The 17,998-nt window shown below is 50.3% G+C and overlaps 6 protein-coding genes across 6 annotated transcripts; 4 read left to right on the top strand and 2 right to left on the bottom strand.

Moving 5' to 3' along the window:
* Positions 1 to 1,041: 1,041 nt before the first annotated feature.
* Positions 1,042 to 5,446, top strand: N7503_009333 (uncharacterized protein; the record flags this gene model as incomplete). The annotated part of the gene is made up of 2 exons (XM_057068880.1): positions 1,042 to 1,659; positions 1,721 to 5,446. The coding sequence occupies 2 exons, from the start codon at positions 1,042 to 1,044 to the stop codon at positions 5,444 to 5,446; spliced, it is 4,344 nt and encodes a 1,447-aa protein (XP_056919735.1).
* Positions 5,447 to 5,956: 510 nt separating this feature from the next.
* N7503_009332 (uncharacterized protein) lies at positions 5,957 to 7,573 on the bottom strand (the record flags this gene model as incomplete). Its single annotated transcript, XM_057068879.1, has 1 exon — positions 5,957 to 7,573. One exon carries the CDS (start codon positions 7,571 to 7,573, stop codon positions 5,957 to 5,959), a length of 1,617 nt encoding a protein of 538 aa, XP_056919734.1.
* A 2,012-nt stretch (positions 7,574 to 9,585) lies between these two features.
* Positions 9,586 to 10,124, top strand: N7503_009331 (uncharacterized protein; the record flags this gene model as incomplete). Its single annotated transcript, XM_057068878.1, has 3 exons — positions 9,586 to 9,608; positions 9,688 to 9,718; positions 9,774 to 10,124. The coding sequence occupies 3 exons, from the start codon at positions 9,586 to 9,588 to the stop codon at positions 10,122 to 10,124; spliced, it is 405 nt and encodes a 134-aa protein (XP_056919733.1).
* A 306-nt stretch (positions 10,125 to 10,430) lies between these two features.
* On the bottom strand, positions 10,431 to 12,442 carry N7503_009330 (WD40 repeat domain-containing peptidylprolyl isomerase; the record flags this gene model as incomplete). Its single annotated transcript, XM_057068877.1, has 4 exons — positions 10,431 to 10,592; positions 10,655 to 11,865; positions 11,924 to 12,301; positions 12,370 to 12,442. The coding sequence occupies 4 exons, from the start codon at positions 12,440 to 12,442 to the stop codon at positions 10,431 to 10,433; spliced, it is 1,824 nt and encodes a 607-aa protein (XP_056919732.1).
* A 238-nt stretch (positions 12,443 to 12,680) lies between these two features.
* N7503_009329 (chaperonin-containing T-complex subunit CCT2) lies at positions 12,681 to 14,494 on the top strand (the record flags this gene model as incomplete). Its single annotated transcript, XM_057068876.1, has 4 exons — positions 12,681 to 12,683; positions 12,758 to 12,915; positions 13,004 to 14,378; positions 14,435 to 14,494. The coding sequence occupies 4 exons, from the start codon at positions 12,681 to 12,683 to the stop codon at positions 14,492 to 14,494; spliced, it is 1,596 nt and encodes a 531-aa protein (XP_056919731.1).
* A 791-nt stretch (positions 14,495 to 15,285) lies between these two features.
* On the top strand, positions 15,286 to 17,189 carry N7503_009328 (glycoside hydrolase family 76 protein; the record flags this gene model as incomplete). Its single annotated transcript, XM_057068875.1, has 4 exons — positions 15,286 to 15,318; positions 15,433 to 15,759; positions 15,841 to 16,532; positions 16,596 to 17,189. Exons 2-4 carry the CDS (start codon positions 15,669 to 15,671, stop codon positions 17,187 to 17,189), a joined length of 1,377 nt encoding a protein of 458 aa, XP_056919730.1. The 5' UTR covers positions 15,286 to 15,318; positions 15,433 to 15,668.
* Between the last annotated feature and the right edge of the window lie 809 nt (positions 17,190 to 17,998).

Genomic DNA, 17,998 nt, shown 5'->3' with positions numbered 1-17,998 from the left:
AAGGGATATATATTGTCAATCAGTGTCCAGTACCTAACCAAGATTTCACAATCGTTTATCTCGATAAGACTTGGGGTTGATAACGAAGTCTGAGATACATAACAAGGCTGTCTAAGCGGAGTTAGAAATGAAACTAACCCCGACTAGTCGGAGAATCGATCTTGTCCGCGGACAGGAGATCAAGGGGTTCCAGAACAGTCGGCAAATTCACAATCTCGGCATTTAGCCCACACGGCTTAACTCCGTGATCGGATCTCGGGGCTCCGCTTCCCCGAAAATTGATATAGGATTGATCTTCCGACGATTATTACTTGAAGCAGTTTAGCATTCGTAATAGACGTTTTATGCGTGTTTTTTAAGCCTTAAAACCTGGAAGTCGCCACCTCGCACAATATCATTGAATGCGATGGAAATATTTCACCCCATCAGCTCTATCCAAGTTTACATGAAACCCCCAACCTTATGAATGCACTCTATATATGAGATGCTCAAGTGCTGATAGTGTTGTAGAAGGATATCACCCGGAAAGTACAATCCAAGGTCTGTCTCCATGTCAATATGAACTGTCCACCTGGGCATGGATTTGCCTATGCATGAGATGTACAGTATTTTCTAGGTGATCGACAAAACGTTGCATATTGCCACATGTAGTGTAATAACGTCAAAGTGACATCTGCAGTATCGGGCAATTTTCGACTCTATTCCCTGTGCCAGTCCCCCTGGATTCGCTCTTCAAACACTCCAGGATAGGGTCGACGTACCTACTGTAAGCTTAAACTGGGGCCACGGGGCTCATTACTAGAGCCACGCACTGGGATCCACTTTTCCCTCTAGTAAACTCCGTCTGTGGGGCTCGGGCAGGTGGGTTTCCGAATTAAAATATGCATTCGTCGGCCAATCTCGCTCCGTCCCCGAGGCAATAGTAAGGAAATTTCGAGATGGATTTGGATTTAACCCTTTTATATGATGCGTGGCTTCCGTTCGTGTCAATCTCTTCATTTTTTCGGTTGAACCAGTTCACCGGATTACTCTTTGCCCAGCATGGAGAAAGACCGTGACGACTCCGATGTGGAGTTTGCGCCTATCACAACGAAAACCCCTACAGTTGAGGAGAAGAGGGAATTTGAAACTAGCAACCAGCTCAACCGGATTGCTTCTAGCAAACTTGGAAGAGCAGTCTCCGCTCTTTCTGCTGGATCAAAGAGAAATGATCCCCGACTGGATCCATCAAGCCCCGAATTCGATCACTACAGATGGGCCCAAACCGTCTTAGACCAGATGCACGAGGAGGGTATCGAAGCGCCTCGGCAGAGTGTGGTCTTCAAGGATCTATCCATTAGTGGCAATGGTGAGGCTATTCAGTTTCAAGAAACCCTGACATCGGTTCTCGCGGTTCCCTTCCGTTCTGCGGTTCGATTCCTGACTGGACATCGCTCCCAACCTCGCCGTATCCTACGAAACTTCGATGGCCTGCTGGAAGCCGGTGAGCTTTTGCTCGTGCTGGGTCGCCCTGGAAGCGGCTGTACCACTTTTCTCAAGACAATCACTGGCCATCTCGGAGGGTTGGCCATGGATCCCAAGAGCGTCATCCACTATGAAGGTATTTCCTTTGAGGATATGATCAAGCATCACCGTGGTGAGGTCGCATACAACAAAGAGGTAAAGTGCCAATATCTCATGTATTTTCAGCCCACCGTCTGCTAACCTCAGTTTCTGTTAGGTCGAACTTCATTTCCCTCACCTGACAGTTGGCCAGACCCTCTCGTTCGCAGCCCATGCTCGAGCTCCCCACAAGCGCCTGGAAGGGTTGAGCCGAGCAGAATACTGCGAGACATTAGTGCAGGTAGTGATGAGTATATTTGGTCTTACTCACACCGTCAACACCAAGGTCGGCAGCGAATTTGTGCGTGGTGTCAGTGGAGGTGAACGAAAGCGAGTTAGTATCGCGGAAATGTTCCTTAGCCGTTGTCGTCTGGGAGCATGGGACAACAGCACGCGGGGTTTGGATGCAGCTTCAGCCCTCAGATTTGTCCGGTCACAACGTCTTGCTGCAGATATGGGAAAATCCTGCCACGCCATTGCAGCCTATCAAGCATCCCAGTCGATGTATGACCTATTCGACAAGGTTGTGGTTCTTTACGAAGGGTATCAGATCTACTATGGTCCTCGCGATCGAGCTGTGTCTTATTTCGAAGATCAAGGATGGCAAAGGCCGGAGCGCCAGGTATCAGGAGATTTTTTGACTGCCATCACCAACCCTAATGAGCGGACCACGCGCCCTGGCATGGAGTCCAAGGTACCGCGAACCGCAAAGGAATTCAATGAGTTCTGGACGCGGAGCCCCGAGTACAAGACTCTGCGCGAGCAGATCGCCACCTTCGAATCCCAGCATGCGCCCAATAGCGAGGCTGCCAAACAATTCCAGATCAGCCACGAGGAACAGCAGGCTCGCCATACCCGCACTCGCAGCCCTTACCTGCTTTCAATCCCTATGCAGATTCGCCTCTGTACAACTCGCGCTTACCAGCGAGTCTTGAACGACATTCCCACAGCAGTAGCCCCACTCGTTGTTCAGTTGATCTTGGCTCTGATCATCGGCTCCGCATTCTACAATACCCCCGACACTACTAGCTATTTCTTCCAAAAGGGCGGAGTGTGCTACTTTGCTGTCCTCATGAATGCTTTGCTTACCATCAACGAAATTCTTCAACTCTACAGCCAACGCCCGATTGTTGAAAAACAGGCTGGGTATGCATTCGTTCATCCGTTTACCGAAGCTCTCGCCAGCATTGTTATCGACCTGCCCATCAAACTCCTGCGACTCACTGTTTTCAGTATCATCCTCTACTTCATGGCAAATTTGCGCCGAGAACCAGGCAACTTCTTTATCTTCTACCTGTTCTTGCTGGTCGCCGTCTTGACCATGTCTGGTCTTTTCCGCAGCTTGGGAGCTCTTACCAAGTCAGTCGGTCAGGCAATGGCCATGGCGGGTGTTTTGGTTCTCTGTATTGTCGTCTACACTGGATTTACCTTGCCACAGCCTTACATGCACCCGTGGTTCTCCTGGATTCGGTGGATCAACCCGATTTACTACACGTTTGAGGCTCTCATCGCCAACGAATTCCATGGGAAAAACTATGAGTGCTCAGCTCTAATTCCAAGCTATGGGACAGGATCAAACTTTGTGTGCTCGGTCGTGGGTTCAGTGGCGGGCCAGGCATACGTGAGCGGTGATACCTTCATAGAAGAAAACTATGAGTACTACTACTCCCACCTGTGGCGAAACTTTGGCATCTTAATTGCCTTTATGATTTTCTTCAATACGCTCTACTTGGTAGCCTCGGAATTTATCTCTCGTGACACATCCAAGGCTGAAGCCCTGGTTTACCGCCCTGGCCATGTTCCCCAGCACATCCAGGATAGCCAAAGGGACTCGGAGAATGGAGCTGGTGGTCTTACGAAACTCGAAGTGCAGCGCACAAACGACGATATTCGCCTTCCGGAACAGACTGACATTTTCTCCTGGAAAAATCTCCAATACGAAATTCCTGTGAAGGAAGGCACTCGGCGTTTGCTGGACGATGTAAACGGCTGGGTCAAGCCAGGAACATTGACTGCATTGATGGGAGTTTCCGGCGCAGGTAAAACTACTTTGTTGGATGTTCTTGCACAGCGCGTGTCAATCGGTGTTGTCACTGGTGATGTCTTTGTCAATGGCAAGCTGCCAACGGCAAACTTCCCCCGGAGAACAGGGTACGTTCAGCAACAGGATCTCCACATGGATACTACAACCGTTCGAGAAGCCCTTCAGTTCAGTGCACTTCTCCGTCAGCCGCAGAGCGTATCCAAAAAGGAGAAGTACGAATATGTGGAACAGGTCATTCAGGTTCTGGGCATGGAGGATTTCGCCGAGGCTGTTGTCGGATCTCTCGGAGAAGGACTGAACGTTGAGCAGCGCAAGCTTCTCAGCATCGGAGTTGAGCTTGCCGCAAAGCCTACTCTTCTAATCTTCCTAGACGAGCCCACTAGTGGTCTGGACTCGCAGAGTTCATGGACAATTTGTCAATTCTTAAGGCGACTGGCCGACCACGGTCAGGCTGTGCTGGCGACAATCCATCAGCCCAGTGCGACATTGTTCCAGACTTTTGACCGTCTTCTTTTCCTTGCCAAGGGCGGCAGGACAGTTTACTTTGGCGAGGTGGGAGAACAGTCTACCACACTCCTTGAATACTTTGAACGCAATGGAGCTCGCCCCTGTGAGACTCTGGAGAACCCTGCCGAGTACATTCTTGACATGGTGGCCGGAGACGGCTGTCCCGATGTTGATTGGGTTCAAACTTGGAAGAACAGTCAAGAATTTCAGGATGTTGTTGCGGAAGTTGATCGTCTCCACTCTATTAAGGGACCCAGAGATGAGCCTTCCACCCACGATGATGGTGATGATGATAACGCCGAGTTTGCTATGCCTATAACCACCCAGCTCTGGGTAGTCCTTGGCCGATGCTTCCAAGCCTACTACCGTAGGCCCGACTATATCTACTCCAAATTTGTTCTAGGCATTGTCAGTGGTCTGTTCATTGGATTCTCATTCTACAAGGCCGACAGCTCCGAACAAGGCTTCCAGAACGCACTTTTCAGTATCTTCCTTCTTTGCACCATCTTTAATACTCTCGCCAATGCTATCATGCCTAACCTGGTGGCACAAAGGTCCCTCTATGAGGTCCGCGAGCGACCGTCTAGAACTTACTCGTGGCAGGTTTTCATTGTCTCGCAAATGCTGGTGGAGGTCCCTTGGCAATTCTGCTTGGGTGTTTGCTCCTGGGCCTCATTCTACTGGGCAGTCTTTGGCGCCAATCAAACTACGGAACAGAATGGTCTTGTTCTGCTCTACATTTGCCAATTCTACATGTACGCGGCCAGCATGGCACAGTTCGTCGTGTGCGCTATCCCCGAGCCTGCTCTTGCCGCCATGGTAGCAACCCTCATGTTCGGTCTGTCCTTCATCTTCAATGGAGTGATGCAGCCTCCAAGTGCGTTGCCTCGCTTCTGGATCTTTATGTATCGCGTATCTCCATTCACATACTACATTGCCGGTATCAGTGGTACAGCGCTTCATGGCCGCGCTGTCGAGTGCAGCAGTGATGAGCTCAACATTTTCGATCCACCTTCCGGTCAGACGTGCTATGAGTACATGGCAAAGTACCTTGAGACTTCTACGGGCACCATCTACAACCCCAATGCCACTGCCAATTGCGAGTATTGCAGCATGAAATCTGCGGATACTTACCTGGCAGCCCGCGAAATCTACTATGACGATCGCTGGCGTGATTATGGCATCTTTTGGTGCTACTTTGTTTTCAACATGGCTGCTAGCGTGCTAGTGTACTACCTCTTCAGAGTCCGGACTTCAAAGGCGAAGGTCTCTAGAGGTAAGACTGTTGCTTAAAGATGATACCCTGGCCCGTATTTTATAGGTTTCTTTTCTTCCCTCTCTCATTCCACACTTTTTTTCTTACTGTGTTTACCATCATTCCTTGCACATGTGCCCATTATTCCTTATATAGTCTTTACTTTTATAAATATTCATGGCACTGTCGTGACCTTTCTTACTTTTCGCCATTTCTACAACTTAAAATGACTATAAAGTTTAGTCCTGCTAGATAACCTTGAATTAAATAACTTTCAATATTAATAGCAAATGCGCTTGGCATTGCTAACCAGTTTGGTACGCACGTGTGAAGTATAAAAAGGACCAAGACTTTGTCACATTTATAGCTTTCACGTGTTATCAATTGATCTTTATTGGACAGACCGTCAAAGACCCTAAGGCTTAAATAGGCAAGTATCACGCAGATAAGTCTACACATTACTTTGTTCACACGTATATCACTCAGATGAAAAATGACAAAAATTCATTCATTAAGCTTAACTATCGTAATCATCATAAACCTCATAATTAAACACGTTGAGAGCCAGAGCCAAGAGTCTTAGATCCATCAAGGTCCGAGTCGACGCGGGGGTCAAGCTTGTTGGCAACATCACTGCTGTGAGGACCAGCCGTCTTCTGAGCATTGTAGCTGCTACCGGCGGTAGCACCAGCACCTGCATCCTCATTTTGGGACTTCTCAAAGGTCTGAGTAGTAGTCGGAGCCTTGTTACCGGACATGTGCATCACGCCTCCACCACCAAGGCTGCCCTTGTGAACATCGTTATCAAACCGGGAGTCACCACCAACGAAAGTAGCATTGCTGCGGTCGCTGTCGACACGAGGATCGGCCTCATTGGCAGCGTTGCTCTTGTGGGGACCAGCGGTTGAGGAGGCAGGACCAGTGGAAGTGGAGTAACGGTCGTTGGGAGTGTCGCTGTCAACGCGGGGATCCATCTTATTCTCTAGGTTGTTAGAGTGAGGACCAGAAGTCGAGGTGGCAGGACCGGTGGAAGGGTGAGTTGAGGAGTGGTGGTGGGAACCAGCATAACCAGCGCCAGCACCGACAGCGGCGCCTGTAGCAGCGTAGCCAGCCCCATGACCAGAGGAAGTGCTGTGGTGAGCGGCACGGCCGTCACGATCACTGTCTACACGAGGGTCGACAGCGTTGCCCATGTTGCTGTCATGAGGGCCATGGTTGGAGGATCCAACGGAATCGTAGGTATTGGCGGTGCGGCCGGTGCCATAGCTGTTGCCGGTCGTGCTGTAGCCAGCCCCAGCGGCAGTGGGTCCAGTTGAACCGAAACCAGTCGAAGTATTGCGGGCACCACGGCTGTCTAGGTCGCTATCGACACGAGGGTCGACGGCGTTGCCCATGTTGCTGTCGTGAGGACCATAGTTTGAGGAGCGGGCAGAGTCATAAGTGTTGGTGGTGCCGTGGTTAATGCCGGTAGAGCCGTAACCAGCGCCAGTAGAGCCGTAGCCAGTGCCAGTGGAGCCGTAGCCAGCGCCCGCGCCTGTAGCAGCTGGGGTGGCAGTAGAGGTGTGGTGGGCCGCACGACCATCCAGATCGCTATCAACACGAGGGTCGGCCTTATTCGCCATGCCGCTGCCATGGGGTCCGTAGTTGCCAGTAGTTGAGCCGGTACCATAGTTGCCAGTAGTAGTTGAGCCGGTCCCGTAGTTGCCAGTAGTTGAGCTGGTCAAGTTAGACCGGTCGCTATCAACGCGAGGGTCGGCCTTGTTCGCCATCTTGCTGTCATGGGGTCCGTAGTTGCCAGTAGTTGAGCCGGTACCATAGCTGCCAGTAGTAGTTGAGCCGGCCCCGTAGTTGCCAGTAGTTGAGCTGGTCAAGTTAGACCGGTCGCTATCAACGCGAGGGTCGGCCTTATTCGCCATCTTGCTGTCATGGGGTCCGTAATTGCCAGTAGTTGAACTGGTCAAGTTTGACCGGTCGCTATCGATACGAGGGTCGGCCTCGTTGGCGATTTTGCTATCATGGGGACCGTGGTTGGAAGACTTGGTGGAATCATAGGCGTTGTCATGGGTGCCGGTGTGGTGCTCAGCAGTGTTCTCAGCTTTCTCCTCCGCCTTGTTCTCCTTGTGCTGGGCAATTGTGTCCTTGACTTTGTGAATGATTCCAGACATGATGATAGATTGTTCAAAAAGAGATGTTGGGAAAGATGGATATTTGAAGATATGAGGGAATTGTGTAAAATTGTTTGGTTGTGTAGGATTGTTTTAATTGATAATGATAAGTTGGCCGTCCATGGACGAAGTATAAATACTGTGTTCGTAGGATCGTGACGCCATTTCTGAGACAAAGAACCTGGAAATAAATGACGTGCCCCGCAGCTATAGATCGACATAGAGATACAGGCTGGGGATTTTGTTTAACTTCCAACGTGTTGACGCTGATAGTGGAGACTGAACCAGATCCAGTCGCTGACATCGGATAACGTCATCCCCGCCACCGCGTATAGTTGTTTGCCTTGAATTGACCCTCAGCCCTACGCAGATAATACTATTCCTCAATCGAGCTAGAAGCTCATACGTAACGATCTGCAGGGTTGGTCCCGTATTGACGAAGCCTGGCCACTGCTTCCATGGTTCTATTTTGAAACGCTGCTAACGTACCAAGCACTGGTCAACCCCGTAGAAGCACCCCTTGTACAAGATGACCTCATAACCAAAACTCTAGGGTTTCGGGTACCTATCAGCTTAGGTTTTGTCTTTGGAAATGATATAACTTGGGAATCCTGAATAGGGGAGGTGGTTTTTCTTGATACTAGAAGCCAGATCAGGAATGATCTACAGGTCGGAGCTAACGTATGTAGCGTCATTCCAATATATTCTTAGACCTGCCTAGCTACTGTACTCTACCTAGTACTGGGGACCTAGGAGTGGGTTTAGGAGCTCCAGGGCTGAAGATCCAGACATCTGCTCATATCAAGTTTGCTCGGTTGTATATCCACAGAATGCTGGGATTATGTTGGGCCTTTTCAATGCTTGAGAGATTATATATGTTGACGATATTTACCAGTCATCATCGAGATACCGCTTGTGGACCCCTAAGATTGTAATTTTTCCTGTCCCTTTAGAGAGTAAAAGATTGCACGTCTTGTAAGTTGAGTCAATATAATATTGTGACCGGAAGAAGAGATTGTGTAGAGACAAAGAAACAAATCACTCACACTAGTGACTGCCACCAAATTCAGGCTTCAAGATATCATCGCTTACATAATCCGACCAATCATGTGATGCCTGAGGATGTAGGCCCATCTATTTGGAAATGCAAAGTAAATCTTGGAAACGGCACCACTTGAACTCGACAACTGGGCATTTAGGTCAATCCGCTAATTGCTTTTAGAATACTCTGTGACATATCTATATATCAGCCTTACACGGAGGACACCAAAGACGCATACCGATCGATTCGATCCTACTCGGGCTAGTGCTGTTTTTACGTGCTAGAAACCGGGTTTTGCAAGTTCCAAGGCCCCACTCTTTCCTGGACACCTAAGACAGTGTAAATCAAGGGCAATGAAGCGACAATTTGTTCCGCACTGAGATAGGGATACCTGTGCATGAAGAGACTCGTATCCCAAGGTTCTCTATGTATTGTCTAGATGCTCCCCAGGGCTACTGATCGACAAAGCTTCCCTTGGTCCTGGGCCGTCAACGATGCCGATCAGGGCAGTGGGCCCGTGTTTGGGGTAATCGCTTCAAACCCAATTGTGTACGAATGAGATCTGACTGATATGGAAAGACGAAGCTATCCAACAGTCTACGGATTCAATGAAATGAACCTTAAACTAGAGCTAGACCCTTCATATCAGAGGGATGAAATAGCCGAAATGACCTAATAATAAACAAGCCCGTACGTGCCGGTGGATTCTTCCCCCTCTCTTTCTCATTCCCCTATAGGTGCGCCTGATTATGCTATTGCGTATGGGCCCGACCCTGAATTTCTAATTTCTAATTTCTAAGATCATTCGATTTGGACCGAACTTTCGCTTATCGATCTTGCATTGATCTGCGCATTTCTTCTTCCCGCTGGGAAGCACACGCGTTTCTGACCTCATTCAACCGGCTTTTCCTCTGGGCTGTTTTTATTTTTATTTTTTCCAGCTCTCACCTTCCCTACAGGCAAACCCAGAATGGCCGATGGGAATCAAGGCTGGTAGGTTCTGGTTGAGCGCAATTCGTCGCGTTCGTCGCATTTGTCGCAATTCCGAAGTGCAAATACTAACTGTCAACAGGTGGCACTCACACTACAGATGGGTGATCATGGTGGGTTCACAGCTTGGAGTCGATGTCGTTGAACGGAATTGCTAATTCAGCCCAGGTCATCGTGTTGGTAATCGCCTTTGGGTTGATTGCCGCCTTTGGGGTCTGGTTCAGACGCCGTCGTGATACCAAACGTGGTCTACAGCTGTACGGCAATCCCGTGAGCGGCGCCGGGCCCCTTCAAAGCTCCGGCATCTTGAGCACTGTATCTGGTGTATTACCGTCCGACCAATCCCAGCCCCCGTCCCAGGCGCGCAGTCTACCCTCCAACTCGGTCGCCAGCTCTCGCACCAATGTCGCTCACCCCAGGTCTGTCACACCGGGAAGTAATAATCGATTGCAAAAACAAAGCCCTGCTGCCGCTGTGAATTTCCGAAATGTGGAGACTAGACAAGTTCCATCGCTATAATACCGTTATTTTCCGTGTTCCTATTTCCTGCGTTGCACTAGAGATCTGGGTCCTTTTTTCTTCTTTGGCATGCGACGACCATCCGATTGCTTTCCCGTCACACTTGCATTTATCGGCGTTGGGTGATAAGAACCGATCTTTGCCTATCTATCACATTTATTTCAAGAATGGCTGGAATCTGTCTTTCGATACTATGTTTCTTCTATTCAAAATCCGGTTTAAGGTACATAGCGTGTGCATGGCTTAGCCAATGCAATTGGAGTTGATTCATCGTTATTCGTTTATATATGTACAATTTCCCTACTATCAGGAGATGCTGATGCTTACAATCTTCACATCAACCTCTGGCTTCTCCTTATAGGTCTTGACATTTTCAATCTTGTGTACCACGTCCAACCCCTGCACAGCCCGGCCGAAGACGGTGTGCTTGTTGTCCAACCAAGGTGTTTTCTCGGTCGTGATAAAAAACTGACTGCCATTGGAGTTGGGTCCCGCATTGGCCATGGACAGCGTGTACGGTTTGTCGTGACGCAGGGTAGAAAATTCATCCGCGAACTCCCCCCCCAGATGGACTCTCCACCGGTTCCATCACCCTGCGGATCACCACCTTGAATCATGAATTTGCGAATAACACGGTGGAAGATAGTGTTGTTGTAGTATCCTTGCCGAGCGTGGGTGACAAAGTTTTCCACTGTTCGGGGGGCAGCGGACGGGAAGAGACGCAGATGAATATCTCCCATGGTCGTGTGGAGAACGGCGGCAGTCCCACTTTCGCTGGCCTTGGTAGTCCCGGCATCAGCCCCAGCAGCAGCCTGGGTGGGCTTCTCATTCTGAACGTCTCGTGACGACTTGGATACGTCGGTCTCGTTGGTAAACATGTAGAAGCGCACCTTGCCGAAACCAGTGCTAATCAAAATGGCATCCCGTTCTTCCGCTTCCTGCAGCAAGGGATTACTGCTGGCAGCCATGGAGACAGTCACAACGCCTTTGCGTTGAGGCTGACCCTGGTAGAGGGCGAGGTTCAGGGCACGGAACGGCTCATCACGACCGTACACACGCACCACACGATTCGTGTAGGTGTTGATGCACTTGGTGCCGTAGAGAGATCCATAAAGCAGGAAGTGACCAGACTCGTCAAAGGAGACGTTGACCTTGTTGCGTATCGACTCACCCTCTAGCTCCCGCTCAACTCCCAGTCGCCGTCCAAATTCCAATTCGTCCAGCTGGTACGGGGCCGTCCCAGCCTGCTGCATCTCCATGAGCGTGCCTATAGATTCATCGTATGTGCGATACAACTTGCCCGTTGCAAATTCGAACACGCGCACCTGACGATCTGGAAAAGATACCGTGGCAAACTGTTCCCCTGAGGGCGAGATAGTAATGGCCGTAGCGGTCGATTTGGCCTTTTTGAAAGCGAATAGATTGGTCGATGATTTGAGTTCGAACACATTGTCGGGTTTTTCAAAGGAGCCATCCCCAGCTCTCCAGTATTCAATCATCCCAGACTCGTCGGCGGAGATGACACAGTCATACGCATTGTTGAATGCCAACGAGACCACGGGGCTTCGGTGGACCGACTTTACCGTATGCAAGGGCTCGGGGTTCTCCCCTCGCCCGTCAAAGACTTGAATGATGTTACTGGACTGATCGGTCACTGCCAGTAGCGGTAAAGATGCCCCTCGGCGATGCACCCAGCAAACACAACGGGGCACGAAATCCAAGGTATACATGGCGAGTAAATCTGTCCCACGCAAGTTAGCCAGCCTTGACCTTTAATTTCTGTCCTAAGGACCACAAACCAAAAGTGATGACATCGAAGATCTTCACTGTCTTATCCGCTCCCACTGTCGCAAAGCTGCGGCCATCTGCACTAACGCTAGTGCTATGAATCTCGCCCGGATGGGCGCGAAACTCCTTGACAAACTCGATGCCCTCGGCCATCTTTTTCCAAAACTTGACGACTCCATCAATAGAGCTGGTAATAACAAAGTCGGTCACCGGAGTGACTGTCACAAAAGACAATTGCTCCTTGTGCATGAGGGACTTGGAGTAGCGAGGCGAGGCGGGTAGCGCCTTGACGTAAATCTTCTCGAAGGGAAGCTTGCGGCGCTTCTTCTTGGGTGCGGCCTCAGAGGGCAGCGCAGGGCCGAAGTCATCATCGGAGGAGGAATCGTCGCCTGCTCATCGCGATTAGTGGACTGCGCCAGCTGGAATTTGCGGGAGCTCGGAGGAGCCATGTACGAACCATTGTCGTCGCCATCAACAGCGGAGTGCGGACGCTTGGCTGCAGGGACAGGAGCTTCTTCAGAGCCCGCCATTCTAAATCAGAGTGCAAAGAATCAAAAGAAATACAAATATGCCTCTGAAAAAGGACAGTTTCTAAGGTCAAAAGGGAGAGAAAGCCGGAGAAAGCAGCGGGCGGTGGGAGAAGACAGAAGCTCGGGCCACCCAACTTTTCTCCTTTCCTTCCCCCCACTGTTGACGAACTCATTGCTTTCAACTTCCAAACAGTCGCTTGGATCAGTTGAGTCAATTGTTTAGTCTACACAGATCATAATGGTATGCTCATCTTGGGAATATCCGTCTTTTAAAACTCAGACCCGGGAATATCGGCCCCGCTAACTTGTATCTAGGCGTCGTTTGGTAATCCCACACAGATCTTCGCCGACGATGTGACCGAGGAGAAGGGTGAGAACGCCCGTCTGTCGGCCTTCGTCGGTGCTATCGCAGTCGGTGACCTTGTGAAGAGCACCTTGGGCCCTAAGGGAATGGACAAGATCCTACAATCTGCGTACGTGAAGAAAGAACAAAAATGAGACTATCTGGATGGATGATTGCGGGCGAGGATCGAGATGCTAACATAGGGTGCGGGACAACAGATCAACCGGAGAAATCCTCGTGACGAACGACGGTGCTACCATCTTGAAATCGATTGCTCTGGATAACGCCGCGGCGAAGGTGCTGGTCAACATTTCCAAGGTTCAAGACGATGAGGTTGGTGACGGAACTACATCTGTTACCGTGCTGGCCGCAGAATTGCTTCGGGAGGCAGAGAAGCTTGTCAACTCGAAGATTCACCCCCAGACCATCATTGAGGGCTACCGGATAGCCAGCAAAGCCGCCCTGGCCGCTCTCGAGAGCATTGCCATCGACCGAAGCAAGGACGCCGAGGCTTTCCGCAAGGACCTGCACGCCATTGCCCGTACCACCCTGAGCTCTAAGGTTCTGTCACAAGACCGTGACCACTTCGCCCGGCTGGCATGTGAGGCCGTCCTTCGCCTTAAGGGGTCCACCGACCTGAGCCACATCCAAATTATCAAGAAGGCCGGCGGCAAGCTGATCGACTCGTACTTGGATGAGGGCTTCATCATGGACAAGAAGATCGGTGTGAACCAGCCCAAGCGACTGGAAAATGCCAAGATCCTGGTGGCCAACACCGCCATGGACACAGACAAGGTCAAGATTTTTGGAGCTCGCGTCAAGGTTGACTCCACTGGAAAGCTGGCCGACCTAGAGAAGGCTGAGCGGGAGAAGATGCGCGCCAAGGTTGAGCGAATTAAGTCTCACGGTATCAATTGTTTCGTCAACCGACAGCTGATTTACAACTGGCCCGAGCAGCTGTTCACCGAGGCCGGCATTATGTCTATTGAGCACGCCGACTTCGATGGTATTGAGCGCCTGGCACTTGTGACTGGTGGTGAGATTGCCTCCACTTTCGACCACCCGGATCAGGTGAAGCTGGGCTCTTGTGACTTGATTGAGGAGGTGATTATTGGTGAGGACACTTTGATCAAGTTCTCGGGCGTGGCTGCTGGCCAGGCCTGCACCATTGTGCTCCGTGGTGCCACCGAGCAGCTCTTGGATGAAGCCGAGCGCTCCCTCCACGATGCCCTGGCTGTTCTGTCCCAAACAGTCAAGGATCCCCGTGTCACACTTGGTGGTGGCTGTGCCGAGATGGTGATGTCTAAGGCTGTTGAGCAGGCGGCCCAGAATACCACCGGCAAGAAGCAACTTGCCGTGGACTCGTTCTCCCATGCGCTGAAGCAACTGCCAACCATTCTGGCAGATAATGCGGGTCTTGACTCGAGCGACCTGGTCACCCGCCTGCGGCAAGCAATCAACAATGGCATGACCAGCTCCGGTCTGGACCTTTTGACCCCTGGTGGCGGTATCGCAGACATGCGCGAGCTCGGTGTTGTGGAGGCTTATAAGCTGAAGAAGGCGGTGGTGTCATCGGCCTCGGAGGCTGCTGAGGTATGTGTTTCTTGTTTTCTCTCTTCCCATTGTTGACCAAGACTAACATTGTCTAGCTTCTTCTACGTGTCGACAATATCATTCGCTCCGCGCCTAGACAAAGAAACCGTATGTAAAGTCATGTTACGACTCACGGGTGATGACTTGTATCTTCCAGAAATCAAAAAGCACAAATTATCAGTTATAGATGAAATCGAATAGCTTCATGGATGACAAGAGTAGAGTACCTGGCCAAAATTGTAGGAACATCACGCTTTTACGTGCATTAGCCAGGGGTATGAGTCAGGCAGCTAAATAGGCACCTTTGGTTTTTTTGGTTTTTATTTTTACTTCACTGCATCCACTCAGGACGAGAGAAGCTTAGGATAGGAATCCATTCACCGTAAATCTAGGAAAACACTGGACCTCATCCACGCACATCTCAGGCCAGAACTGTACACTGGTGCTATGTAAGCATTCTTGTTGCCTGGTTGGTGCCTTCTTTCAAGGTTTAGCTGCCTCGATTATCGGGCGTGAACACTAGTCCTGATCCACCTGCATTTGGACCCTGTGGATCATGAACCTGGACCCTGAACAGAAACCATGCCTTTATTCTGTCAACTTTCGAAAGTGTCTTTGATTGGATCTTTCGCAACCTCGACATCAGATCCAGAATAACCACTTGAATAGTCGCCTCCAAGTTCCCTCCACTTCTCGGCCTTGGCATTTGACACAGGGTGTCAGCCGGGGTGATCCGCGATCTTCCATGATCAGTGGGGAAGTGACAGCATGGACGATCATACACCTAGGTAGGTCAGCAGCACGCGATTACAGGTACATATCTGGAGCGTTAACATGTACACAGGTTAATGCTGCACAATAATGTATTCCCTATAGGAGAGGTCATGCTTCTCCTAGACATCCACAGCAAGGGGATCCGCGCCAAGGACCCTTTTCTGCTGTAAGTTCTAGCCCAAGGAAAGTTATTTTAGGACGGTCCGAATGCCCCCTATTTACTAGATGCCACATGAAATAGTACCGGTACACAGCTTCAATACTCATAGGGCGTCTCCAGATACCCATGAATTTCGTCATAGATAATCCCTCCAAGCAATTCAACTCCGCACACTACCTTTCCTCTGGTCAGCCCCACCGAACCAGGGACCTAGGCTGTCAAACCTACTTGCGCCCCGACTCTTTTCTTCCCCATGCTTTTTCATCCTTCTCTTCCCCACTCTCCAAAGATCGTCCTCGATCTTGCTTTTCTCACCTCACCTCGTTTCGATGCCTTGACCTCTTCCCTCGTTTAACATGATTCTTTCCAAATGGCTTCCCGCCCTACTGGGTGGCGCCTTGGCTGCCCAGTGTACTCTCGCTATTACCCTCAACGTGGACGATGAAAGTCGGTGGCCCGCATTCCTGTCCCCCCTCATATAATGTAAATCGTGGGCGCATGAACTAATATGAGAGCGGCGCATTCCAGACTCCCTCAAATCCGCCGCTAAAACAGTCGCCGTTGATATGATGAATTACTACAATGACCGGGAGTCCAAAGACATCCCTGGGAAGCTCGACGGCACTTGGTGGGAGGGTGGCTCGATGTTTATGATCCTCATTCAGTATTGGTTCTTGACCGGGGACAGCCAGTTCAACAGCGCGGTCCAGGACGGGATGTACTGGCAACAGGGCGACGACAACTTCTTCCCAGCAAATTACAGTCAGTATCTAGGAAATGATGACCAGGTCTTTTGGGGCCTGGCGGCGATTACAGCTGCGGAACTAAACTACCCGGAGCGCAGCGGTCAACCCTCATGGGTCTCTTTAGCCCAGGGTGTGTTCAATACTCAGGTTCCTCGTTGGGATACCAGCAGCTGTCACGGTGGTATGCGCTGGCAGATCTGGCCCTACCAGCCGGGATACACAACCAAGAACGCCATTTCCAATGGTGGACTCTTTCAGCTGGCCGCGCGCTTGGCCCTCTATACCAACAATGCGACATATGCGACCTGGGCTGAGCGTATCTGGGACTGGAGTGCGAGTACCCCTCTGCTCCGGAAGACTTGGGTCATTGCGGACACCACCAGCTGTGAATCCCAATGTACGGATCATGGCGACTATCAGTGGTCATATAACTATGCGACGTACATCAGCGGTGCAGCCTACATGTACAACTACGTAAGTGATTCACCTCCTAAACTTCTGTCCGAATGTGACTGGCAAGAGCTGAACAGCCTATAGACCAATGGCACTCAAAAGTGGCTAGAAGGCATCGATGGGCTGGTAGGAACGTCAAGTCAATTTTATCCCACAAGCAGTACCTTTGGTAATGCCAACGGGAACATCCTCAGCGAAATAACCTGTGAACCAATCCTAAAATGTGACCGAAACCAGATCACATTTAAGGCTTATTTCTCTTCCTGGCTGGCTTTTATGACCTTGATCGTCCCTGGAACTTCTGACCTGGTGATGCCGAAACTCAAGACTTCAGCTACCGCCGCCGCTTTATCCTGTACAGGTCTCAGTGATGGCTCACATTGCGGTACCAAATGGTACACGCAGAGTTGGGATGGCACTGATTCACTTGAAAACCAGATGGCTGTACTGGGTGTCCTCAATGCGAACCTAGTCCCCTTCAAAAATAAGGCACCATTCACAGCCGACACCGGTGGTACTTCCAAGAGTAATCCCAGCGCCGGTACCAACAGCTCGGATGTTGAAGCCCCTCAACTGAATACAGTTCGCACGGGAGATCGGGCCGGTGCTGGAATCTTGACTGTTGTCTTCGTGACTGGTTGGGCTGTGGCCATCACATGGATGGTCCGAGGGGGTTGAGATCTATCAAAGGTCTTGCGGGGGACAGGGTTTCTCTTGTATCGCCTTCTCTTTCTTCCTTTGCTGTCACGCAATGCGCGCGTCTGCTGTTTTTATAAGTTATCTTTTGACCAGCTGTATGTCTCCACTTTTTCCATTCTTTGTATCTATGGACTTTCTTCTTTGTCTTTTTTTTTTTTTTTCTTTCTTTCTTGGTTCCTCTAATGATTCCCTTGTCTGGCGTGATTTCCTTAGCGGTATGGAGGATTCCATCAGGCGCCTGGAGGTTTACACTTTGATATGGTCCCCTTAGAAACTATTGTGAAACAATTAATCTCACTTCGAGGATGTGATATGATTGGTTGTCAAATGGGGCGCCTGGACGGGAGGCCGAATTCCCCGGGCATGATCAACCACAGCGGCTCGAAGAGATTGAAAGATAATTTGTAATTTTTCCCACCCAGTTTACTCGGGTGATAGTTGTGCTGACCTGCATCACACGCTGTATGACCCGATATGATGCATCTTCATTGAAACAATAACAAAAGCAACCACACCAGTTCAAGGGGCTTTCGAAACACTTGCGTAGCCTCGATGGCGCGGCCCCAATTAATTACGGTGCTAGTACGTACAATACCACGAGCAATAAAGGGGGCGGAAGGGCGGAAGGGGTCGGGGCCTCCGTGTATTGTACAACGGTATTACACACAATCCATCTGCCTTCCATCTTCAACTTCTCGATTCTTCTCTTTCCCCCTTTCATCTTTCCAGTCTAGGGAGCAAGCCTCGCATCCTCCCCACCATCACTATACCCGGGAGCATCCAAATTC

The sequence above is a fragment of the Penicillium pulvis genome (assembly GCF_028828015.1).
Source record: "Penicillium pulvis strain IBT 33274 chromosome Unknown contig_7_segment1_segment0, whole genome shotgun sequence".
NCBI classification, from domain to species: Eukaryota; Fungi; Ascomycota; class Eurotiomycetes; order Eurotiales; family Aspergillaceae; genus Penicillium; species Penicillium pulvis.
This window is presented reverse-complemented; position numbering and strand designations above follow the sequence as displayed.